Source organism: Manacus candei, unplaced genomic scaffold, assembly GCF_025592945.1.
Source record: "Manacus candei isolate 608988 ecotype Guabito, Panama unplaced genomic scaffold, ASM2559294v1 h1tg000024l, whole genome shotgun sequence".
Taxonomy (NCBI): Eukaryota; Metazoa; Chordata; class Aves; order Passeriformes; family Pipridae; genus Manacus; species Manacus candei.
This window is the reverse complement of record NW_026138072.1, coordinates 5,527,740-5,553,351: the sequence shown is the minus strand read 5'-3', so window position 1 is coordinate 5,553,351 and position 25,612 is coordinate 5,527,740. Positions and strand designations below refer to the sequence as shown.

General features: G+C 38.3%; 2 protein-coding genes across 4 annotated transcripts in view; both read left to right on the top strand.

The window, feature by feature from the left end:
* Positions 1–17,832, top strand: part of ARSB (arylsulfatase B) — a 78,106-nt gene extending 60,274 nt beyond the window's left edge. The window contains exons 7-9 of one of the 2 annotated variants that reach the window (XR_007904627.1): positions 1,641–1,769; positions 2,302–3,552; positions 13,642–17,832. Coding sequence is in view for 1 of the 2 variants with exons in the window: in XM_051788103.1 (XP_051644063.1) it covers positions 1,641–1,769; positions 2,302–2,567 (395 nt within the window). In the remaining variant the exon portion in view is untranslated. Of the gene's footprint in view, positions 1–1,640; positions 1,770–2,301; positions 3,769–13,641 lie in introns of those variants that run through there. The other variant, XM_051788103.1, reaches the window with a different exon arrangement.
* Positions 17,833–24,418: 6,586 nt separating this feature from the next.
* Positions 24,419–25,612, top strand: part of LHFPL2 (LHFPL tetraspan subfamily member 2) — a 125,516-nt gene continuing 124,322 nt past the window's right edge. Inside the window, exon 1 of one of the 2 annotated variants that reach the window (XM_051788126.1) lies at positions 24,419–25,024. In XM_051788126.1, coding sequence (XP_051644086.1) covers positions 24,484–25,024 — 541 coding nt within the window. In that variant the 5' untranslated portion in view covers positions 24,419–24,483. The remainder of the gene's footprint in view (positions 25,025–25,612) is intronic. The other variant, XM_051788121.1, reaches the window with a different exon arrangement.

Sequence of the window (25,612 nt, the reverse complement as noted above, 5' to 3'; positions counted from 1 at the left end):
CAAGGTTCTGGTTTTTTGACCTGCCAGATGTCTGTCATTGTGCTTAAGAAAGTAGATGGCAAAGCTGAGTATTCTCAGTAGCAAAACTTAAGACAGAATAATACATAACACAATGACGTTGAGAAGTAAGCAGTAATAATCTTTAAACTGTTTTGTATTTGCTATGGGCATCCCATGTGTGAGGATTTGTCTTCCAAAAGAGATTTTATGATGGTTATTTATGAAGTTTCTTTTGTTTATATAGGAGTTTGATGGCTTTTTTAAGGTCAACTTCAGTGCTTCTTGATCTAACATGAGCTGAGTCCTCCCTAATCTGTGTATGCATGCTTGAAACAAGTAGCTCCTTTTATAGCCTTATTAATCTGGGAATATTACACAAGTCTGATGTAGACAGGAAAGTTGGGTGTGCGCAAATGTGCTTATTGCAGAAAAAAAAATTCCAAGTGTGAAGCCGAGTAATAAAATAGAAACTTTGCAGACCTCTGTAAAAAAATAGAGAAATTGTGTCCTAGCATTTCTGTTCCAAACCTTCTGTTGTTATTTCCACTGGATGAATATTTGCCCCATTGTGTTGTGTGGAATTTACTCTTTTTAGAAATCTCTTGTTCTGCTTCCTATTGGCTCTCACATAGCCATCTCATGCATTCTCTTTTTAATTTCAGGGGCAAAAATCTGTCAGCTGTGTCTTTCAGATTCCTTAAATTGATTGAAAACTATCTCTTGAAAGATGCTACAAAATCAACATTGGTTTCTCTCCATCTTCTGTTGTCTCTTCTAGTGTGATTATAGTTGCCTTTTGGTAGTCATTGATAAAGTGTTATCAGTTGATACAATTAATATAAAACTCTTAAATTTTATGTCTTGAACTCCTGTTTTATTTATGAAAGCTGATATGCAAGTTGTTTTGGATGCTTCTGGAGTGTCTGTCTGGCTCCCTTCTGGTTTCAGTAACAAACTGGTCTCCTGATCATCTCTGCTCAGTGCACGTTATTTATTTTTTTTCTGAGCTCCCTCCTATAAAGAGCTTCAGGTTTCTTTTTGAGAGGCAATTTGTGCATAGCTGACACTTCAGTTTTCTATAGTATCTGAATATCAGGCCACATCATATAGAACTACTAAAGATAGTATAAAGACATGTTCACGCTGTGTCAGGCCGTAGAAGTGGCTTGCTGGCCAGATGTGGATCTTTGTGAAAATAGTCAGCTCAGTTCAGAGAGACAGCTCTCAGCATGTGATTACATCAGGACCTTCGTCCCTGTAGTGATCTAAGAGAGCTAGCAGTAGTAGCATTGACTATGGAGATCTTTCAATCCTATATTCCTAACTGGCAAAAGATACAGGCAATTATATATCCAAATTTAGCAATTCTTAATACAGGTATATGAGATCACATACAATACCTGTGTACAGAATGAGTCCAGTTATCCAGACTGTGACATTTTCCACTGGTAAAATGTAGTTCAAATTCTGATTGAAATACATCCATTGAATCATAGCACAGATCTTTGCACTTATATACAACAAATTGTTTATCCAATACATAAAAATAAATGGATGATACTACATTGTTTTCCAGTAGAATTCTAAAAATTACCTCATGCATATGCAATGTACGTAACTTAGTTTACTGTTTCATTAAGGTCTTGGCATTGACAACAGGACATCTTTACCACAGAGCAATTCTTCTCCATGGGATGATACACTTTTCAATATATCCATGCATGCAGCAATACGACATGGAAAATGGAAGTTACTAACTGGATATCCAGGTAATGAAATAACTCTTTTTTGTACAGGGTGGCCTGTCTCTCATCTGCCACAAACAGTTTAATTCTGTTTCATATGTTTTAATTTATTAGTAATTCTGCTAACTTCTTAGGTTTTTGACCACATGCAAAAATCTAGAATGAGCGCTTCTGAAATCCAAACAGTATACTTTTTCATTTTCAAATATTTTGTCTACAGATTACTGTAACTCTAGTGGAAAAACTGTCATAGAATATCTCAGGTTGGAAGGGACCAGTAACAATCATAGAATCCAAGAAGAAATTAATTGATGTGAAATAAAGTAACACAGAATTTTGAATCCCAATACTGCAGCTTTTTTTCTGCATAAATAGGACTCCTTTATAGGGAGCCTTGGACTTGAGAGACTCTGGTGCAGGGCTAGAGTTAAGGAGTGCAGCAACAGTCCCTGCCCAGGGACTTGTCAAGAGACAAGTCATTACAGCATAGCTCTATGTCTCCACACTGCTGCTCCATGTCTGAGAAATGACCCTTGGTCTGTTTCTGTTTCTTCAGGCTGTGGTCATTGGTTCCCTCCACCATCTTTGTTCAGTGAGTCTGAGATTCAGTCATCTGATCCATCAATGAAGAGACTTTGGTTGTTTGATATTGTTCATGATCCTGAAGAGAGAAATGATTTGTCTGAAAAACATCCTGATGTGGTGGAGAAACTGCTCTCACGGCTTCAGTATTATCATCAACGTTCAGTGCCTGTGTTCTACCCTGATGAGGATCCCCGCTGTGATCCAGCAGCAACTGCAGCTTGGGGTCCTTGGGCATAGTGCGGCTTTGCATCCTGCAAAAAACAAACCCTAGCAGAGTCTGTATATGGACTCAGAGTCCTAGTTAAGCATATCTTACTTTCTTTAATGACCTATTGCTAATTGTGAACTTATCCCTTGAGTAATTTAGTATTTCTTACTTTTCATGGGTTTGGAATTTTTTCAGTCTTTTCTCACACTCTTGTTCCCAAAAATTGTATGTGAAATGTTAGTAAAAGTATAAATCTATTTTTTTTTTATATTCTTTGTCTGGAATATGCTTTTAATGCAGAAGATAAAACATTGCCTCCTTCCTGGAAAGAGATTACTTTTCTTTAAAAGCTGAAAGTAATCATGGCAGCAGGGACATCCAGAATGCATCCATCTGATTTTTGGTTTCATGTGTAACAGCTTCTCCTGGAAGCTGTTACATTGTAAAGACTAGAAAAATATAATACAAGAGTTGGCATAACATCACATTTTGAGCTTCCCTGTACAAGAGGAGTATTGCCCAACTGGAGTGAGTTCAGTGGAGAACCATGAATTTGATCACAGGGAAGACAGCAAGCAAGGGGGGGCTAAAGAAATGGGTTCATTTACACTACACTGAAGAAGAAAAGCGAGGTTGCTATCTTCAGCTACCTAATGTGAGAGCATAGAAAAGAGGAAGCCAGACTCTCCTCAGAGGTGCAAAAAGATGAAAAACACACGGGGAACATCTGGAGATTCAATGCAAAGAAGAAAATTAAAAAAAAAATCATACCATGAGTTTAGTCAAATAAGGGAACTGTGAGACTATGGCAGCCCTATTCCTGGAGATGTTCAGTCTTTGGATGGAGAAGATTCTGAACAACATGATCTATCCCTGAAGTTGGATCAAATTTGAAATTGATTCTGCTTTGTTAGAGGTGGTGAGGAACAAATGGGTGACCTCCAAAGGCCGCTTTCTGCATGAATTATTCAATGATTCTATGATGAACAAAACCTTACTTTTATTGCCTGCCTAGTAAGCACCCTTTCTTCTCCTATATTGTTTCTTTATTACCATAGTGGAGTCTATTTTCATTCTGGAGTGGGCTCTGAGCCATAGAGAAAACAGGCCAAGCAACATTTCTCAATTACTTATCAAATAGATGCGAGAGCAACCCACCAGCTCTATTAAGGTCAAACCTTGAATTCTGGTACTGCTTCTTAGTGTCCTTGACCAGGTTTCAGGATGCAGAAAACAGGGATCTAATTGCCTTTTTTCTGGCTCCAGGACCAACTCATATAATTGCACTAAAATTTTGCACAACTTCTCCCAGTTTTCTCTCAGGAGATTTTGTGCCTTTACCACCTGCAGCTTACTGTCTGCTGTAGCTCTAATCCTTCCTATTGACTGATTGTCAATCCACTAACTTGTGGAAATTGTGTAGACCAAACTTTCAGGCTGGAAGATGTAAATATAACAGCTTGCCCAAAGTGCTTTTGAAGCATGCCCAGCATGAGCCAGGCTGCTGAGGCTTTCATTCTTCCTCGTGTGATACACTGGAGGCCTGCACCGTGATGGAGGAGGAAGGATAAGCACTCTCTTCATCAGCTATGGGAATATTTTGCTTACAGGTGTGGAAGTTACAAGTCAAGAATTGGACAACTTGTGAGTTAGAAACCTCATGAATTAAGGAACGGATTAGTGAATTGTCCTGCTAGTCTAGTCTGTACAAAGGGGACTGAGCCCTTGTTAGTTTCTTTTCCTAATGAGCTCATAAAATAATTTACAGACTGTGTTGTCCTGTAAATTAGAGAAATCCAATTTGAACCATGACAATCTTGGCCTCAGAGTACAGCAGCATTTCACTTTTGAGCTTTTGAAGATTCTGATAACTGAGGCTCTGTTATTTGCTGACCACATCAAGGGATGGAAAATATAAGCAACAAAACCTTTTTATAAGCTGTTCTATGATGTTGACAAAGCCTGCACCTTCCTTCAGTAGCTCTAGAAAAACCTTAATTGCAGTTCTCTTTTCTAACTATTGCAGCTTGTCTATTTTATACCGATGTGATGATTAATGCTAGTTTATAGCTTATCTGTTTAGTGCAACTGTTTTATATCCTAATTGTCTGTAGCATACAGTTATTAACATGAGTTGGAGTATGGGATTCTGAAAGAGTAAGGTGTCAAATTTTGCCTTCTGTGACTTTTAGATTTACTATTTTTGTATGTATCTTAATGATGCATGTTGTCCTTCAAATGTCTTTTTGAGATAAATCGTCCAAATAGCAGAGCTTCCATCAGTCTTCATTCATTCAGAAAACGTTGGTTAGTTTATTTTTGCAATCAAGTGCAGGTGGAGACGTTGACACTGTTCCCCAGTGTGTAAGGCAAGTAGATTCAATGAGTTTACATTATTCTAACTCTTTTTTCATAGGGCATATTCTAACTCTTTTTTCATAGGGCATATTCAAGACTAGAAAGCTAACTGTTCTCAGTCAATATCCACATACAACATTTTAGTTTATAGTAACCATTACAAGATGTGGTTGCTGCAATAACAAGGGACTGGACATGGGGCTGGGGGGAATTTCTACCCTACATTCCTGTGTGTCCTTCAGCATTCGGCACTCATATTACATGAGGAAAGATGTTGGCTTACCTACAAAAGCAAGAACTTTCATTAATGATATTTTAATACAGGTATTGCTCTTTTTTATGCTGATATCTAGTTTCGTGGAAAAGAAAGAAACACCAGCTAAGTTGTAAAAACTCAAGTAAATAATATGTTTGAGTCTCCTTGGCTAAAGTTAGAAAACATTAAAAACCGTGTAATTTTTATTTCAGAGGTAAGTAGAGCTTTTATGTGTTCTCTTTTTTCTGTGTCCTACAATCTGCATTTTAGTATCTTGCTGCTATTCTAGTTCATGTAATTAATTTACTAGGAAGAGACTGTGGCACATCACTGTCTTGTATAGGTATTCAATTCACCCTTTGTTTCCTCCTGTTATATTTTAAAATCCAAAGATTCATTATTTTCTCAGCTACAGTATACATCATTATTTATTTTCTGATTTTTCATGGGTGGTCCTTCATAAAACATTTTAATTGTATTGGGTTAGGAAAAAAAAAACCCATCTGGCTGACATGTTTAGGTTGGCATCTGCAAAGAGTTGTATACTGTTCAATTGTTTCAAACTGGAAAATAGAGAATTCTTTGTATATTTTGTGGTTACTTAACATTCAGAAATGCAAGTATTTTGAACTCTCTAAATAAAACTTCATTTCATCCCTTTCCAAGTTGAGATTCATTCTTAATCTAGCAAACATCTGAGCATTTTGAATTCAAAAGTCTTAACTTTTATGCTTTAGAAATTATTTAATCTTCAGAAAAGTAACCAATAGTTTAGGAAGAATGCTCACACTGGCTACTCATTTTGCATTGCTTGTTTACAAAAAAGATGCATCCAGTCAAGGAGGGCATGATCTTATAAGCAAAACAGAAGGTCTGGATCTGTTCTTGAGTGAAAGACTCTATATTCAGCCTGAAAAGAATTTGTCTAACCTTCCTGAGATAGACAGGTCTTGGGTAAAGATCTGAGTTTAATCCTCTTCTGACTCTCTGAAGAAGAACCTGAAGTTTAAACACTTGTATTCTATTTGGATTTGAAGCTCCACTATTCATAGTCCCTATCAGCCTCTGTGAATTTGTGTCTCATCTTATTTTCTGACAAAGTGATTTAATGGTAGTAAGGCTACTTGGGATATTCCCAAAGCTTTTCCATGCTTGTATGATGGAGTCTGGCACACAAGGACAAGTAGTCCATATGTGTAGCCACAGCTGTAATCTTAGAGCCAGGGACACTCGAATGAGAAATAGGCAAGTGAATCACAAAACATGTAAATCAAAGTCTAAATGAAAGATTACTTGGCAAGCATTACCAGGGGATCCAGAATCTAACCATAGGTTTCTGTCCTGAGCCTAGGAACACCAAACCATTTTCAAAGACATAGCACTTATGAAGGGAGAATTTGTTTTCCTGCCTACCTGCTCCTTTGGCAGCCCACTGCAGGCCCCCCTCCAGCTGGACCCCGAGGCTGTGTCTCTCTAACATTAAGCGTAGCTCCGGCGTGATGGATGGGTCAGAGGACCCTTCCTACTGCCAGCCCTTCCCTTGGCAGCCCCTTTGCAGCCCCGCCCTAAGTGGACCCATAGGTTTCATGTCTCTCTTAACTATAAATAAGCTGAGGTTTGTAATGAGAAAGTAGTGCTTTTGCTAAGGGAAGAGGAAAAAGCCTGCCAATTCAAAGTTTGAGGAGGTTAAGCAATTTTTTTGTGAACAGGTTTCCAACTGAGTGTTTTAACTCCCTCAGTTATTTTCTTTGTCAGCTGCGGGCGGTGCACTCAGTTTTCTTTCAAGCTGGGTTTTTATATGGGAAGATCCTGGTTAAATATATGGTGTAAAGAGTTCTCTGGAGTCTCAAGCTGCTTTTTCTGATTCCAGTGCTCTCACATGTCTTCTTCCGGTGCCTTGTGATTCATGTATGAGCTCATCTACATTGAGCAGAGCTGCTGCAAGGAACAGTAAAAACTTTTTTTGGCATAAAGCAGTCAGAGTGAGTCAGCCATGCAACTGTGGACAGGATCAGTGACGGCCCGTGTGATAATTGCATACTGTAGTTAAGCCGAGGCGAAGAGGATGATGCATTAGTTCTTCTTGTGTTAGTTGTTCCCTCCTGAGACTGTTATTTTTGTGGGGTGGAGTGGAGAGAGATTGGAAGGGTTGGCAATATATCTGCTGCCAAGTTTCAAAAAAGTGACTACCAGCTGCCATCATCAAAGCAGCTACCGGATGTTGATCTCCTAATCCTGGCTAAACTCAATAGCAATAAAGGCAGTTATATTTTGTCTGCAGGACTATAGTTAGAAAAAAGTACAGTCAGAATCACTAGATTTGGATCTAAGGAATGCAGTGTTTATTTGGATGAATCTTCAGAAGCCACAACAAGGTACTGCACCAGAGCCACAGTGCTGGGCTGCCAGATTTTGGCATTCAGGACAGTGATAAAAATAAAAGAGCTCTGTCTTGCTTTTCTGCCATGCATTCTTGCTATTTCTTCAAGCAAACCAGGAGTTAGAACACAGTGAATACGCTTACAAACAAAGTAAGCTGTGTTTGGGGTTCAGCAATGCTTATTAAGTAGTTTTGAGCATAGAGCCCATGGTAATGAATGGAAAATTTTGATCAGGACATCTGTGGTTTGCCTAAATCATTTAGTTGGATCTGCAATTCTTCCAGGAGCATCTCGATGACCCTAGTAACCAGGGATGTTGGAGCCTTTCTTTATTGTGTACGTTCTCCAAGCACACTCATGAAGTAGGAGTCATCAATTTTTATTGGATAGAAAGCTCCGAAATGGCTTATGCAAGGACATCTGAGCCCTTAAGTTTACCCTTCACATTTATCCTGCTTCACTGGAAAAAAAGTTTAATGAGTCTGTGCAGACAATGAGAAAATGAATGTCGAGAGCATTGAGTCAGATGCTGGACTTCACTTCTAGCAAACATACTTTCAGTTCCAGCTTAACTGTACTTAACTCACAGAAGCAAAGAGTTTGGGAATTTTTTTATCTATAAATTGCAGTCATGGCAATTCTGTGATTCCAACCTATTTTCTTGATGTTGCTCATAAGTGTGTGGTTATCCGGGGGAATAGTCAGTTACTGGAGGATGATAATTTTATCCTCTCTTCCCTGTGTACTAGAGGTAAGAGGAGTCTTTTTAAAAGACTGTGAACATCACAGCCCAAGAACCATTGTATGCAGTGCTGCCCTGTAGGTGGCTGCTATAGAGGTACTGAATTTTCACTTTAATTCTTGTCCCTTTTGCTTTGTTTTCAAATACTCTGTTTTACAAGTCATACATGATTGATAAAGCACTGTCTGAAGTAATCCCAAAGGGGCTATTGGTCTGGTCTGGTCATATGTCCAGCCCCAGCAGTGACATGTTGTAGAAACAAAGTTGTTCTCCTGCCTTTTCAGTTCTGTTTTGACTTTGCTCTGTAATAAAGAGAGCATGGTCATGGTACATTAAAGAACTGAGTAAGAGCAATGTATACATTACCATTACAGTGCTTTTAGCTAAAACTCCAAAACTAATATAGTGGAGAAACCTGGCTAAGAATTTACTGACAACTTTCTTTTGCCATAAGTTTAGCATTAGGAAAAAAATCCAGAACAGCTGAAATGGCATAGCCTTTCGCTGAGTAAAAATAGACACATTTATAATATCAAAGAAGACTTAGGAAAATATCCCATCTGGATTTTGAAAACTGTAGGAGGGAACAGAGTAAAACAATTGTATTTCTGTTTATATTTGCCCTAGAAACTAGCCCACTTGGAAGAAATATTTAAGAGTATGAATGATTGAGAGATTATCTCTTAGAGGCAGCAGGTATAAGATATAAGTCTGAAATTCCTTTGAGTTATAATTGCTGGTTAACAACAGGATTTTTAGGTAATTATTTCTACCCACAATGCAAAGGAATTTTAATGCATATGTGGAGAAGTTTTTAGAATTCACCTTTTTCTATGTTTACTTTGTAATAAAGAAAAGGCCATGGTATAATGAAAAAATGCCTAAAAGCAAATTTTTCTTTAATTACTATTCCAACAATAAAAAATGGAGAGCATTTTCTTAGAAAAATAAGATTTTCTATGAAAATGTTTGTTCTGTTAATAACATTAAGTACAACAACAAGAATCCATCTTTCTGACGGTAAACACTGAGTGTAGTGCTAAGAGGCAAGTGTAATTATTAACTCAGAAATATAATTCAGGATTTTTGTACTATGCAGTGATTTATACATTTTACATTTAACTTGTGACATAAAATATGTACGATATATACGAACCTAATCCAAGACCTAAATGCGAACAAGCAAGCTTTGTCTAAGTTTCTTGTACTTCTAAATTTTATATTTTGGGTCTTTGGTTCTAGATACCAATATGAAATTACTCAGTATCTATTCTTTCAGAAGCAGTAAGGATGCTGAAATCCCGCTGTCACAACATTGCTAAACAACCGTTCTTTTCAGGTCCTATAGTACTATAAGCATCATAAGCTGCTAGCAAAGGCAGACTTTTTAATAGCAGCCACTATTCGTCCTTCTACTTAATGTGATGTAATGACTTTTGTTTGATGACATGTTGAAATAAAGTAATTGCCTCTTTTTAAATGTAAATGCTGATTTTATCTATAGTCTATTTTTATTGTACTTTTCATAAATGTACTGCTGATGTGCATTAGAATAGAAGAAAATGTTTTAGGAACACTTGGTTTCATCCTAAACATTATTCAGATAATAAGTGAGTATAACACACTGATAACCATTCAAATTCTAAATGTAGCAGAGATCTGGCATTGCTTAGCTCTGTAACTCTCAGCCCCAAATGCGCACACAACTGCAGCGTCCTTAAAACATTGTTTCCGTCTGTTGCTGTCTTAGGAGTTGATTACTGCACAGATCTCTATGTATCAGAGTGCAAGTCAGTAATTCTGCTCAAAGCCATAGCTTTAAGTGACTGCAGTGTTTATGGAAGATATTTGCCCACGGGCTATACTCAGAAGATTCTGAATTAAGTAATGATTAATTAACATCTGTGTGTCCTAGTTGCCCATATGACAAGATGGTGAGGACAGGATATCGTGAGAAACAGAGACAGGGCTGTGCTTGGAAAAACTTTGTTTAGGATGTTGATCACTCAGCCTGAGTGCAGTCATCATTCAGCTTGTTTTATGAACTGGCCCGGTCCAGTTATAGAGCAGAATTAAATATTCCTGTTTATCATATAAGCTGGAGTCATGTTTTAGTTTAGAGAAAACTCTTTTATTATTGTTCACTGATAAAGTTATATTTGGTGTGGAATCATGGGCTTATTTTGAAGATGTGATGACAACACTTATTCCGTGTCACTGTTGGAAGAGGAGAAACTCTCTTGATTAATAACGCTTAGTTTTTTAATCTATGCATATTGCAAACATACTATTCTTGTTTAATGTTATTTTAGTTTTTTTCATTGTGTGTTTATCTTTAAAATAAATGTTAGCTAGATATGGCTCCAGAGAAAGTTAGCAAACATACATTTATTCATAGAACTTCAGTTTCAGAACAGACCTTAAGAACTACCATTAGTAAAATTTACTGCACTGAAAATTTTATAATCTCCGTTTTCTCATCCTTCTGCTCAAAAACCTGGAAATGAAAAGTTTTTTTAATAAAGAATAAATTATAGCTATAAACCCTAGAAAGAAAACATACGTTTAAGATAGAATTTTCTTTTGGTAGACCCATAATAAAGCCCATAGAGACAGTCCCATAGAAATCGAGTTCCAAAAAGCTACAACAGTGGCTACTGTTCTTTCCCTTAGGGTCTGAACAAGGAAATCCAATGTTTTCTGGTCAGCAGGAGGAATTCCACTTTGTAATTTGACACTCTTCGTTTCTCTTCTCTCAGAGGCAGTAAGCCAAAAATTAAAGGCAGAACGGATTTTCAAATCGTGTCGCATTTGTAAATCCTCATGTACCTTTAATGATTTGTTGGCATGTACAAACTGAAAGCATCATAACCTGGCCTTTCTCTTGTCAGTTCCTGCTCTCATCACATCGTATAGTTATGCATGTTTCACTGAGAATTCATGCTTTTGTATTTCTCTGATTTCAGGCTGTATTGTTTTAAATTCATGAGGAATAAAAGGAGTCATGGAAGAGCAAAGATCTTCTTATTAGGAGGCTGATATAGCTCTGTTGTAGCCAACTGAGCTACGCTAGTTCATACCAATAAATATGGTGCAGTTGTTGGGAAGATATTAGTCCTTTTTTCCTATTTTTTTATGTCTGGTCTCTAGCAAGCATGTGGCAGTGGCATGCTTCTGCATATTTATGTAGTGGTAACAGTTGGATCTTTTCATGCTCAGAGTAAGTAACTCAACTCTAGTCAGTCTGTAATTTCTTTCTGACAGACTCATTATTTCTTTGCCGATGATATGGTTATGGTTATGGGCAGCTATACAATTTTAAAAAAGACAATTTTTCTGTAAGCACAGTGTGTCTGTTCAAGCACAGTTCTGTTCTAACAGCACATAAGCCTGCTCATCCGATGACTGTGGCTGCATCTGTTGTAGAACATAGCTGTAACATACGCGATAAAGCAAGCATCTTACCATACAGTTTTACTTGCTCCTATTGTTTCTGTTAATTCATCTTTCTGTCATGAATATGTTTTTTTACAATACTCATTGCAAAGTCTGTGGACTGCGTACTAAGAAAGTTTCCAGTTGATTTGGCTCCTTGTTCTCATTTAGGATTTGTTCAAGTTCACGCTGATGTCAGCATACCCTCTGACTTCATTGGAAGATCTCAGTGCTATTTGAAAAAAAAGTCAGATTATTTGCAAGCATGATACAAGCTACAAACTCAGAACTGTATAAACTTCTGTAAGGCTTGTTTGTAGCAGGGACAAATGTAATAAGGAGAGCAGTAAGGAAATCTCTGCTTTTCTCTGTGCTTTCAATATATGTGCTGCACTTTATCTGTGTATATTGACCTTCCTTAGTACTTCTACAACTTTTCTGTTAGAGATGCTTTTGCAGAGATGTATTTTTGGAACATTTCTTAAAACTGTGATATTTACTGGACTTGCCTAAGAAGTTCTGAGAAGTCCGCTCCTGCAGCTAGTGCAAATTTCTTGGGGAAATCATAGTGCGGTTTTGGTATATTCTACACCTTGAGTTGACACCTCTGGTGTATGACATTTAGCTTGGATCCATATCCAAACAGTGACAGAAACTATTATTGTAAATCAGAAAAATAAAAGCCTGTACATTTCTATATGTTTACTGTAAGGTTGCAACAGTAAATTTCAGCACAGTGACTTTATTCTAATAGGAAATGATGTGGATATTGTTAATTGTCACTTTTATCAGCAAATTTTATACATCTGAAGTTTATGCATTGCCTACAAAGCACAGAGAAGGCATTGGCAATTACTACACCCTGTTCTTTATAGGTCCAACACCTCAGACTTTCTGCACCACCTGAAATTAGCTGCTGGGAGGAAGGAACACTGGAAACACCATTCAGGAAGTGCAGTCTCAGGCTCTGCACTATGTTAATTAAAAGTCTGAGACTCATGTTAATGGTGATTAATGTTCTTTTCTATTTTGCTATCTTCTTCTTTGTGGGAAGAGATCACAGAAAGCTGAAATACTTTCAAATAACTATTGATATTAATGATTTTCTTAAAAAAAGGTTATTTCTAAATCTGTTAATGAGAAATTAAGAATAAAACTCTCATCAGAGCATGTGTCATTTAACAAAACCTGATCAACATAAATCCACCTAACTGTTGTAGTTGCTCCTTTTTCCTGCACTGTTGTTTTATTTTTTTAAACTTCAAAGTCTCCTCTTGATTGATGCACAGATATTTTAACAATGTCTTTGTTGTGTAGTGCAATCAGACAAGTGCTAATCCCCTTGAGGAATCTGGCAGGCCTGTGGGAATCTTCCAGCCATAAATGTATCTCTATTGTAAATGTGATGATATTAGCAACTTCAGCTGAGTTAACGGAATGTGCTGTTGTTGAGGGTGAATTATATCAACTTTCTCTACTGACCTGCAAGTCTAAGGGTCACTCATTTATGCATTCTTCACTGTCTCTGGTAAGGGTTTTTTTGGTGCTGTTAGGGCAGACATTAGAGACATAAATGCCTGCTGTATTTAAACAAAGAAAGACTGTAATCAGAAAAACTGAAAGGAAAAAACCAACAGGAAATCCTAATTACATAGGTAAAATAAAATTACTACCATCATGAATTATAATCAGTGAAACTGAATTTTAATGGTGTACTAATGGGGTAAATTAATGGTGTACTAATGGGGTAAAAAAGATATCTTTCATTTTTATTAGTTTGAATATTATGAGGAAAATAAAGCCATGTAAAGATGCTGAATGTAGATCCACTTACTGTACAACTATGTTACCCCAAGACTTTGATTTATTTATTTCCTTATTTAGAAGTTACTTTAGCTAAACACTTTAATATATTTGTTTTTCTTTAACAGGTCCTAAGTGCAGAGTAATTCCATTGAAGACTAATCTCTGGGGCAAAAGATGACTCAGATGATTCACTACCTGCCTAAGTGTGTAACCTCATCATATTTATTCAATTTTTGGATTTCTGCCTCAAGCCATGATTATCACTTGTTCAAATACTGGCACAGACCATCCATTTCTCTGGTAATAAATATGGTTTCCCTAAGATTAGGGGAAAAAACTTGATTTTTATTCTTGTGAGTTACTCCACTGATCTTTTTTCTTTGTATTTACACGAGAAAAATCCATCGTTCAAATTATCTAATAGAGCCATGACTTGAAAAATATTTATTTACTGGATTTTATTTTTTATGAGCAAACTGTGAAGAAAAGAATATGGATTGCTATTTCGTTGTTGATTTTGGTTTTTTTAAGAGGGAGTGATTAATTTACTCTGATTTGAATAGCACTAATGGAGCTTCAGGGCCATTATAATAATTTAATTAAGGTGAAAGATAGGAGATAAAACTACACTTTTTATTTGTTTTACTGCGTATGCTCTGTCTGGGCTTCCTGAAGTCCACTTGGCCTACAGCTTCAGAAAGACCATGATTTGGCTCTGAGTCAGATGTTTTGATTGAAATCAGATAGTCAAAACCACAGGAATCTTAACTTGTTAGAAATGGTGACTGTTCCAAAAACGTGAATCCAGAAGATTGGCATACACACAAGAAGTAGAGGACATACATAAAAGCTCCTGATGTACCCTTAGTTTAGGTTTTTATTAATTTTGCTGCTGTTATATCATTGGGAAATGTGCACTTTGCCATGCAAGGCTGGTTTTCTTTTTTGGCTGTTCCAAAGCCAGAATGTATATTCTTATGTTAACTGTGATTTCAGTCCTAATTTTAACTGTCTAGCTATTGGTCAGAAACTGCTTGATGGAGCCATTTCATAATCATCTTGCACCTCTCCTTTATTCCCACAGCACTTGGAATGACTATTTGTACTAACTGCATCCGGAACATACTGTGAATTCCCAGACAAAACATGATGCATCACTCCATTGGAGCAAAGAGGGCTAAATTATAGTTGAAATTTTCTTCTTTAAGATTTTCTCCAAGTGCTATCCCAATAATTTGTATCCAAGTCTGACTTGCAGGAAAGATCATCAAGTGAATTAATTTTGATGTGAGAATAGGACTTGTGCTTACTTGTCATTCAATGACTTTTGAAATGTACCTCCCACTTTCTCATATATAGTTCCCTTGACTACCAAATAAGAAATATCTAGGAAAAAACTCTTAAGCTGAAATTGGTCATTTTGTTAAAACTGGCTCACCTAGCAAAACCTCATCCTTTAAAGGTTTCCGTGGGATAGTTAATCACATTTATTACTGTGTGGTGGCCACTACAGTATTATTTTGTGAATTACTGCTGATGTACTGTATAATTATTGAATTTGGCTATGATGCCAAGCTCGAAGGTGTAGGTAATAGCTATGTAAGATCTTATATGTTGAAATTGCAATTTTTATTATTCTGGTTTTGGAAGTTGGAATTTTCTTTTTTCACTCTTTATGGATGTTTTGGTACTGCAGGAAAAGCATGCACTAATGACTGTGCAACATATTCTTCATCAATATATGCCTTCTTTTTCTCTGTAATTAGTTGCTTCCTTTCTCTTTCCTCTTACCTTTAGTAGCCCTGTAATTATTGTTATTAACAATGTTCACTTTTGATCAGTTGTGGTATTTTAATTCTCATTTCTTATTTCTTTTTTCCTTATTATTCTCATGATTGCAGTGTCCTTGCAATATCAGTACATCTCCAGCTAAATGCCAATAGTTTGTTTACAAGCTATTATTTTGATTCCATCATATCTGTTAGATATAAGGAAATAGAATGAGGAATGCATGAATTGCTGGGAAATCACTGTAGTGTTTAATTAATATTAATTCCAGCTAATCATTTGCATTTTTGTTTTAATGGAGATCATTCATCACATCTTAAAAGCTAATTTAATTCTTTTGGAGATGAAAATCATAAAAATGCAATTTAAAGATTCCTGTTTACAACATAGTTAAAGATTAGGCATAACTTAGCACGTGAGAGAATCTTTGAGAAATAAAAAGCTGTTGTTGCACTTCTAAGTGTGTGATCCAAGACATCTGTCTTTAACAAGGATAGATACTGTGGAAACAAGTTTTATGCTGCAGTCAAACAAGCTTGTAAGAGGGAGTAGGATTATTTGATTATTTCACAGAGACAAGGCAATTGACTCATCAGAAGACAGGGCTATCACTGAGCATACACAAATACAAACCCATGGCACAGAAGAGAAATTTACGTACCTTGTAGCAAGATGGTGCTGGAGTACTTACAGGGTAAATAACTTTAAAGGCTGTGAAAAAAATTATCATTTTCCATGAGTGCCATCAACCTATATTAAGGGATTCGAATTCTGAGTTTGATAATGCAGTAGGTATAATCCTGAGTTCAAGATCCCACCAAATCTCTCACACTAACATACACAGATACGCACCTAAAGGGTAAATAAGCAATAAGGTGAAAGGAAGTGTTACAAAAATGCCAGTCATTAGTTGAAAGGAAAGCAAAGGGTAGTGAGAAATATGTATTTTAGCATAGGGCTAGATCCCTAAAGAATTTTAGCAGCCTGTAGTCCAGAATCCTCAGCCTGTAGACCAGTAATAGCTCCTCTTTAGGTCTCATCTATTTATATTGAGGCTGATTTTCACATTCTTTTGCAGTTGATATAGAAATGCCATATCAAACAATTGATATGGTTCAATTCAGGTTCAGTTCAGGTTCCAGTGAATAACTGAAGAAAGACAATGTTCCCTATAGGAAAATACCATAAATACTAATTACAGGCTCCTTCAGCAAGGTTTTCTCAGTCATCAGATTTATTTTTGAAGTTTATTTTAGGCAGCTTTCTGGTCAACACAACTCATTATTGCTAAAATCTAGTAAGCTCAATTACATGGAATTTAAAACCAAAACACTCAATGAACGTTTTGTGGCTTAGGGATACATACAAGCTATTATTAAGTGGAAATACAAAGTTAGAGTATTACTTTACAGAAATGCCATTTTTTAATGAAAAGGCACAATATTTTCAAAGAAGCTTCATGCAGCACTATGCTCTTTCTGAAGACACTTCAGTGTGTTATGTAAAAAAAAGGGTTTATTGCATTAGTTTGGTTTTACATTATTATCCAAAAAATAATTTAATACTTTGTCATTAAAAGCTCTGGGTACTGAAACAATTGTAAGTGTGCTGACACAAATTTGGGAGTTTTTAGTAGGCTCTTTTCGAGCTCTCTGAACAAGTTCTGAGGTTATATGTTTTCTTCTAAATAGGGTAAAATTAGCAAGTCTGTTTGCTAGTTTTAAGCCAATAGTTGCTCAGTCTTCACAGTTTGTTCAGCATATGTTCCTTGAAAGCATCTAATGTTTAGGCTGATTTAAGTTCAGTATTGTATGCTGCAATGAACATCGAAATCTCATTTCAAAAGTGCTGGAGTTTTTAAAGTATCATGGTTAAAGCTCTTAGTACTTCTTACATTAATTTTTCTTTTTAAATTCGGAACACGTGGCCATGTCCTGGAAGTTAACTTCATAATACTCTGTAGTTTGCCTGGTTACAAGGAAGTTGCTGTGTTGTAACTGATAGTGTGTACTTGTGTTAGTGATTGACAGAAAAAAGCCTCCTGGTGTCAGCGTGCAGGCTGTATCAAAAAATACACTCTTCAATCTTAAAAACATTTTCACAATTTACAAATCTTCTCTTTTAGCAATATCCAGGTTCCCCCAAGTCATATAGACGCTGTATGTGATCCTCCACATTACAAGATTGTCCCCAAATTGATGTCAGTATGTACAGTGCATATCTTTTGTTCTTTGGAAGAGACATGCAGTTGTATGCCTCCAGGCTGCTTAGGACATCTGAAGCTTTTTAATCTGACACATGTCAGATTAGTGCTCTTGTGAGGCCATAAACATGAACATGATGTAGCCCCACAGGATGTGTTAATGCTGTTGCAGGCTTTTTTGAGAAAGAGTATGTCTGACCTGTAATGTTATAATTTTAAATTCACATTTGATGGGTGTTGCTGTATTCTGCAGCTAAAACTGTCTCAAGCTGGTTTTGTTTTGTGGTTTTGGTTTTGGGGGTTTTTTTATATGGGCTAATTACTAATTGATATGCTAACTGCCTTCTGGAAAAAATAAATACATTCTCTTAATAAAGATGTTGTTGTACAATATGTCCTCCAAAGGTTAGGGTTTTTTTTTAATCTTGAGTGTATTAGAGTAGTTTGTGGCAAGATGCAAGCAGATGGGAAAAGAGTTACTTCTCAGGAAGCTCAAATTTAAACACAGAACAAATCCTTCTGTATTTTGTTTTTACCTTTAATTTATTTTCAGAGTTCTGGATTAACCAAGATGTATAGTGTTGGCAAAAGTGCTCGACTGCATGCTTTCCAATTTGGCTTTCAATAATCCTCAAAACAAAAACTAAATGCTCCTGAGAGAGAAACAAGGATCAAGATTGAAAGTGTGATTCAAGACAATATGGCTAACCATATACGTATAAATGAGAATTCCATCCTTCTTTTACACAGTCTGGAAATAGAAAGCTGATAGATTGGGCCTATTAGGTAATTTCATTTTGAAGATGGATGTGATAATTTCATATTATCCATATTCAGAAGTAGGAAGAGTTTCAGTACATTTGTGATAAGAGCAGGAAAGGAAAACAATGAAACTAGAGTCACGTGAGATAAAACAGGGAAAGGATTTCAAAAGCACCCTAAAGTACTGTTTTACAGGTTGCTGAGAAGTAAAGATGAGGATAGACTACTAATTCAGACTCCTGCGCTGGAAAGCATAATTGTATCTTCTGTAAGAACATTTTTATTAGAGTATAAGGTGTGGAAATGGGGTAGTCTACATGACAAACAAAGCAAAGGGGAATCCAACAAAAAACAAAACAAAGCAAAGGGGGTTCCCACAAAAACCAATATGCATCATTGTGTGTTCCTTCTTTTCCATCCTGGCAATGCCATGGTTGGTGTGCACAATGTTGAGCATCCAGATATGCTAGGAATCTACTTCCTGTCCTTGAGTGTGGGGAATGTGTTGAAATTAGCTCAAAACCAGCACAAAGTGCCAGCAGGGGTAGTTGATGTCTGTTGCTGCTCTGATCTGTGCTAGTCTGGTTCTCACTGACATGCCACATGGTGCTTATGGAAACTTTAGTGCAATTATGGCTGAATTATTGCCTAGGCAGGATTGCTCATTGGGATGCCCATTTTAATTCTGAGAAATGTTTCAAGCAGTTGTTCTAGAACCGGGAATATGGAGTAAGAAGACTGTTTCACTGAATTTCTTTGGATAGTTTGGGTGAATCTTTCCAATTCTTAAGCAATTTCTTCAAGTTTTAAATTGCATTGAAAAACTTGGCAGTGTTACAGTCTTGGAGATTTTCCTATCTCTAGTGATGTTAGCAATGAAAGAAACATATTAAATAATTTTGAGATATATAATTCCTAGAAATAGCACTAGGCTATTTCCTTTTATAATTTGTAACAAAGGCAATAGAGCTGTAAGATATTCTGGAAAAAGTCCTAGAAAATGCCTCATTTGCAATAAATAAGCTAGTAGTTGAAGAAGGTATCTGAGTTGCTTTTTTCAACTCAATATATGAGTTGATAGAGTAATTTCAAATATTATATGCATAGTAGCCTGCTTGCTCAGTCATTTGATTGTATATGTTTTCTCTTAGCACTCCTTAGGACCTGAAGCAAGATTTTAAGACATTAGAAGATAAACAGATTCGCATAGCTGATTATTAATATGGGAATTTCAATAGACAAATATCATATTTAAAACCTAGCCTGTTTAATTATTTATACCTAATGGATGTCTTGATTTGTTCAGTAGAAAGGATACTGTTAATTTAAATTCCCATTAATTACTGCCTCAAAGTGCACTTTAAAATATTCCCTGTCCTAGAGCCCCATATTATGGGAAAGGAGATAAAACAGCTGCTACTGCTGTTGTGTCAGGCAACATTTATTTGGCTAGACAGCTTTTTTTTTGTAATACTTACAATAATATGTGATTCAAAAATACAGATTAGACACAGTGACAAATCTGGATCACTTCAGTGAGCCTGAGTCTGCATTCAATTACAGCTTTCTTAAAGTACAGTGGTGGATTCCTCTGTTGTACCATGCTGGCGGAGTCCCAAATTAGTTTAACAATTAGTGTCTGCAAAACACCAAGCTTGATTCAGAGCTGGAATCTGAGACCTCAGAATACTCAACCAGGGTCAACAGATGTCTCTTGACACCCACCAAAGGCCTTTGTCTCTTCTCATGTTGCATTCTTTTTAAAAGTCTTCAACTCTTTGATACTGTTTTAACTGACCTTATTTTTTCAATTTGTTTTTATTTTGATGATTTCATGCTGCTGCCTTGCATTGGTCTGTAGGTCTCTAAGAGTGTTTTCTTCATCGCTTTCCCATGGAAACTTAAGCAGCTCTGTCCTTTGTCCTCTTCATTTATTCTTAGTATCAGAATAATCTGCAGGTTATTAAACTAATTTTCCTGAGTCACTCTAGACATCCTTCTCCTGTAGAGATGAAAAATATCAAGATATCTCTCTGCATTTATTGGAATTAAGCCATCAATTCAAATTCAGTATGGTATAAGACAGATCCCAGTCTTTCCTTCCAAACCTTCTTCCCATTTCCTTACTCTCGGCAGAGAGAAACATCTCCATGCTTTCTGCTACTCAGCACTGATCTCTCCCTCGGTCATCACATGCAAATAGTGTAGATACTGTGCATTGATTCTGTATATAACAAGTTTGAGACAGTAATTTTGCTGTTTATCCATGGCTAAAACTCTCACATAAACTTTATTTTAGGTCTGAACTCTAAAATTCTTTTTTTTCTGAAATCTATCAATACAGTATAGTACTGCTACTATCCTCTCAAGATGCTCTTGCACCTTTTTTTTATCATCTACAGCATAAGGTGCTAATTTTGAATGACCTTTTCAGCTTAACCACAGCCTCTTCTCATTTCTCATTTGCTTCTGAAGTGTCAATTATGAATAGATGGGTTTCCCCATTCTTCAAATGTCTTCTTTTTTTGTCCTTACTGTCACTGGCTAAACAGTAGAAGGATCAGATTGTTTTCTGTAACACTATGTACTTGTTTACACCAGAGAAATGAACTACTGAAAAATTAAATGTCATAACTAAGTGCTTACAAGAACTGAGATTTCTGAAGCTGCAAACAAAAACAAGCATTACTTGAGATAGACACATTTTCTTGGAGATTTATTTCAGCTGATGTTTTACATCTTACTTTTATTTGGGGTAGAAAAACAAAAAATCCCACAATAAAATAACACCTGTGTCCTCACTCAATTCCCTCTGACTCTTCCAGAGTTGAGTCCTCCCTTTTATATATTTCCCACCATCTTCTGTCTCTTTAACTCCTCTTTTTCCATTTTCATTGGAGTTCTTGGGACAAGTTCCAAGTGTATAATTTTTTAAACATTATTTTACTCCAAAAAAATTCTTCCCTGTGTGTTTCTATAGTCAGACAATTAATTTCAATAGGATATTGAGATTTATTCTGTTCTTCTACAGTGAAAAGATTTTGGAACAGCAGCAACTTTAAAAGAATAAGAACAACAGAAAGAAACAGGAAAGTAAATATCATGAGGGAACAAATCTAACATGAATATATCTGAAGCTTAAAAAGTTGAGATTGATTTGCTGTTTAGTCTCTTCTAATTGTAGTATGTATACATGATATTCCCTGAGTTCAATTTTAGCTTTTTGTAAGTACCATAAAGACATTTTTGTATCTTCTCCAATATTTTTAATAGTTTCCAGTGACTATTCACAGACTAAGTGAGAACTTTATTTTGAGCCAAATAGTGTCTGTTCTTTCCAACCTATGTGTTATTTGCTAGTTATTTGGATCTCATAGTCTCTTTGGTTGTACTGTCTGCTGTCCTGTTTTGTCTGCCCTGTCTATATTCTATTCTTACAACCTTCAGAGAATGTTTTCTGGGCCACATCCAAGGCTGTATTTGTTCAGGTGAACTTCAGGAAATTTCAGGGGAAAAATAATCCTTCATTCTAACGGTCCATGGAGAATTTAAATCGATCAATCAAAATGAGGTCAGGTAGTACTTTCTAGGGTTACAAGTAAACCAATATTTAGGGAGGAAAACTGTCTAAACAGATGAATGCCTATGAAGTTAATACTTGGGAAAATCTATGAGCAAGAGGAAAAAACATTGTATCATCTTTTCCATCTCATATATTACTTAATCCAAAGTGTGCTTGTTTGACATCTCTATTTCCTGTTTGGATAATGCATATGTGCTAAGTTCTGGTGATGAGTTATTTGTTTGTGCAGTTGGGCTTCAGATAAGCAAAATAAAAATGTTTAAAGCTGCACATCAAAGCCAATATAGTAATTAGTTAGCATTAGAACCTTACTGCTTTGGTAGAAGGAAATACCAAGTTCCTCACACCAATTCCAAATAAATAAGAAGTTCAAATTAAGAAAATTATATGCTGTGTTTAGATCTGTCTGGGTCCCAATCCTTGGCCTGCAGGGCTGAATCAGGGGATTTCAGAGTTCTGCCTCCTGCCTCCTACTGAAGGTAGGAAAAAACAGCCTGCTTATGGCTGTTTTTGTAAGCCACAGACTCATTCAGCTCCACAACCTGATGCACTGAGCTTGCCACACAAGGGCAAGCCATCTAGGGTAGTATGGTAAAAACAATACGTGCTGAGGACCAGACAGCATCCAATGGGGTCAGACTGTTCTGTGGGTTATCATTTGCTTATTATCAGGTGTTATCATTTCCATTAGTAATTACTCTATCCAATGGCTAAACCTGCACATTACCACTAACTGATAGCAGCACTGTGTAATTGTTCCTACTGTGTATTTTTAAATAGCAAACAATTTTTAAACAGTTAATGAAGGAGGAAGAAGAGGTTACTGCTGCAGTTAGCTCCAGTACTGCAGCAACCATCACAACATGATTCTTTATCCAATATCTTAATTGCTGTGTGACTTATATGTGATTTGGACACACGAGTGTCTAGGTTTAAAAGCGGTCTACATAAATGAAGATAGTAGAGATGATTTAATAATTATTTCCTTTCGTTCTGGGTAAGCTTTGTTGAATCAATTAGCATTTAACTTATCATTTTAAAAATTAATAGATGACCAGTGAGAAAACTGATATTTGCTACATCCATATTTGCAATGCAGATTTTATACTTTTTGGTTTCACGTTATTGATGGACTATCATGGTTCTAACAGATGGAGCATTTATCTGTTTCAGAAAGCGCTGATCCAAAAGTAGCAGATCCATTATTATGGATACTAGCTCAAAGTCATTCCAAAACTGGAATGCAAAAGGCCCACAACTTTTTGAAAACTAATATGACTGTTATATTAGTTTTGTGTTATTGAATAATGTTGTCACATCACTATTTGTGTGAAATCTCTTGGGTTAAAATACTCTTTAAAGAGGTGTTTATTTTTGGACAGACCTATTGTCTCCAGCTGCTCTCAGAGATCAGAGAGAGCTCAGCTATACAAAGACACCTTCATTTTGTAGAAAATGAATTTTCAGATCTTTAAAGGGAACAAACAAAACTATGTCTAATAAAACTTTTTTAAAGAATGTTTCATTTGATGAATTGTCCAGAAAGAGGAAAAGTAACATAAGGATACAAGTTTGGACAATAATCAGACATGAAAGCATACACTCTCTTCTCAGTAAGAGTAAATAGCTGTGTATGTTTTTAATGTTTCTGCCACAGGAACATAATTCTTGGGGCTTTATGCTTCTTTTGAATTCGTCAACCTGTGTACTTGGGAAAACAACTGACTTTTGGTTTTCTGAGCAGTGGGCTCCAAAAAAAAAAGCACAGATCCCCCAGCTGGGTCCAGTCAGATGGAATATGCTTTTGCACAGTTGAAGACTTTGGAGTCCCAGCAGTTAGCAGGACCAGCCTGTACCGATCCCTCTGTGTCATCACAGTGAAAAGGTAATTCAGACCAAAGCCATAGCTTCAAGTAAAAGCAGTGTTTGTGAAAGATATCATTCTGATAGCTGTGAAAAGAGAACTCCTTACTTTTTTGCAGGAGGAGAACAGCTTTAGCTGCAGCAAATTAAGTTTTGCACTGGTGTAGCACTTCATTTATGTCTCTTGAGACCCAGTGATTTATTTTATTGACTCACTTAGCAGCTGGTTTTATCTATTGCAACAGCCAATTCCAATCTATCAAATGAAGCTGACACTGAGATGAGCTCTATGAAGTTAGACACCTGTCATCCACTTGCAACGATCAGCATATTGCACAGGGGTGCAACAGCAGGGGATAGCAGAGGCATGCAGAGACATATCCAAGCCTAAACCTTAATTTTCTCTGCAGATGCTTTAAATGAGTGTCACTGTCTGTAGATACATATGTGCTTAGCACTAGACATCTCAAGATATCTGTAAAATTACAAAGTCCTGGAAAAGCCTAGGTCATCAGAGTGCTGCTTTGAAACTGGAAGAGTGTTAACTGTGATTTGAAAGGGAGACTGGTGGGAAGTTAGTTATTCTGAGGGGAAAAGGTTTGAAAAGAAAACTATCGCTGGCAAATTTTTAGACATTTTCTTACAATGTAAATTGCAAGGTCTAGACTAAGACGAACGTTTGGAGACAGGGCAAGTTGGTGTTTACCATTCTTGCTTTCCATTCAGTGCATCCACCATGGCTAGGTCCAGTGGAGCAGACTGACTGGGATGCGCAGTGCAGTGGACAGTACCGGGTCTGACACCGCCAGTCGCGCAGCCCAGCGCCCGTTCTCGGCCGGCTGCGTCGGAGGGGGTAAAACGAGAAGCCCTGGTTATTCAAACGCCAGGATGGCAGGGCAGAGGTTATTCCTGCTGTTCCCAGAGCCTGTCCCCGCAGCTGTGACGCTGACCGGGGCACACCAGGCCGCCCGTGGACGCGGTGCCTCCCTCCCTTCGCTCGCCTCCCGCCCGGCCCTGGTGCGGGCGCTTCGCCGCGGCCGGCGGTGTGAGAGCGGGGGACGTCAGTGCGAGGGGGCCGGTCCTGGGCAGGGCAGGGCGGCCGCGTCCCGTCCCTCCCCGCCCCTCGCTGCGGCTCCCTCCCTCCCTCCGGCTGAGGGCGGCCGGGTCGGCGCTCAGCGGGATCCAAGTCCTCCTCTCTCGGTGCATGGTCGCGGCGGGAGCCGAAAAGGGCGAGCCCGGCGGGGCGGGGGCCGGAGGCGGCGGCGACAACAGAGCCCCAGCGCGGAGGAGCCGCCTCTGCCAGGCAGAGGTAAGGCGGCGGCCCCGCCGAAGTTGTGCGGGGTCGGGAGGGAGGGAGGACGGGGACCGCTGGGTGCACTTCCATTCATTGCCCGAGCGGCGGCTGGGCTGCCGCTCCCCCCGGGCCGGGGCTGCAGCCGCAGGACGGGCCCGGGAGCAGCAGCGGCGGGACGGGTACGGCGCGGAGGGGGTGGCAGAGACGGGGCTGTGGCGCCGGCGAGAGCCGCCCGGCGTCTGCCGGGTCAGGGGCGGGCGGGAGGGCACCCGGGCGCCTTCCCCGCGGGGAGCGCGGCGGGGACACGGGGTGCGACCCGGCGAGGCGCCCGGAGCCGCCGGGCTGCCCCCTTCCTTCCCCCGCTGCCTCCTGCCCCGCTCCCTTCCTACGGCGCGGCGGTGCCGCCGAGCAGCCGGCCCGGCGGGACGCGGCTGTCCCCGCCGGGCAGCGGGCGCGGTTGGCGTGGCCGTGGCCGTGCTCCGCGCCCACACTCCGCGCCCACGGCCGCGGGGCCGCTGCGCCCCCCCTGCGCCGTCAGGAGGGGGCGGGGACGGGACGGGGGGCGCGGGAACCGCGGGCCGGCGGGGGCGCCCCCACCGGCTC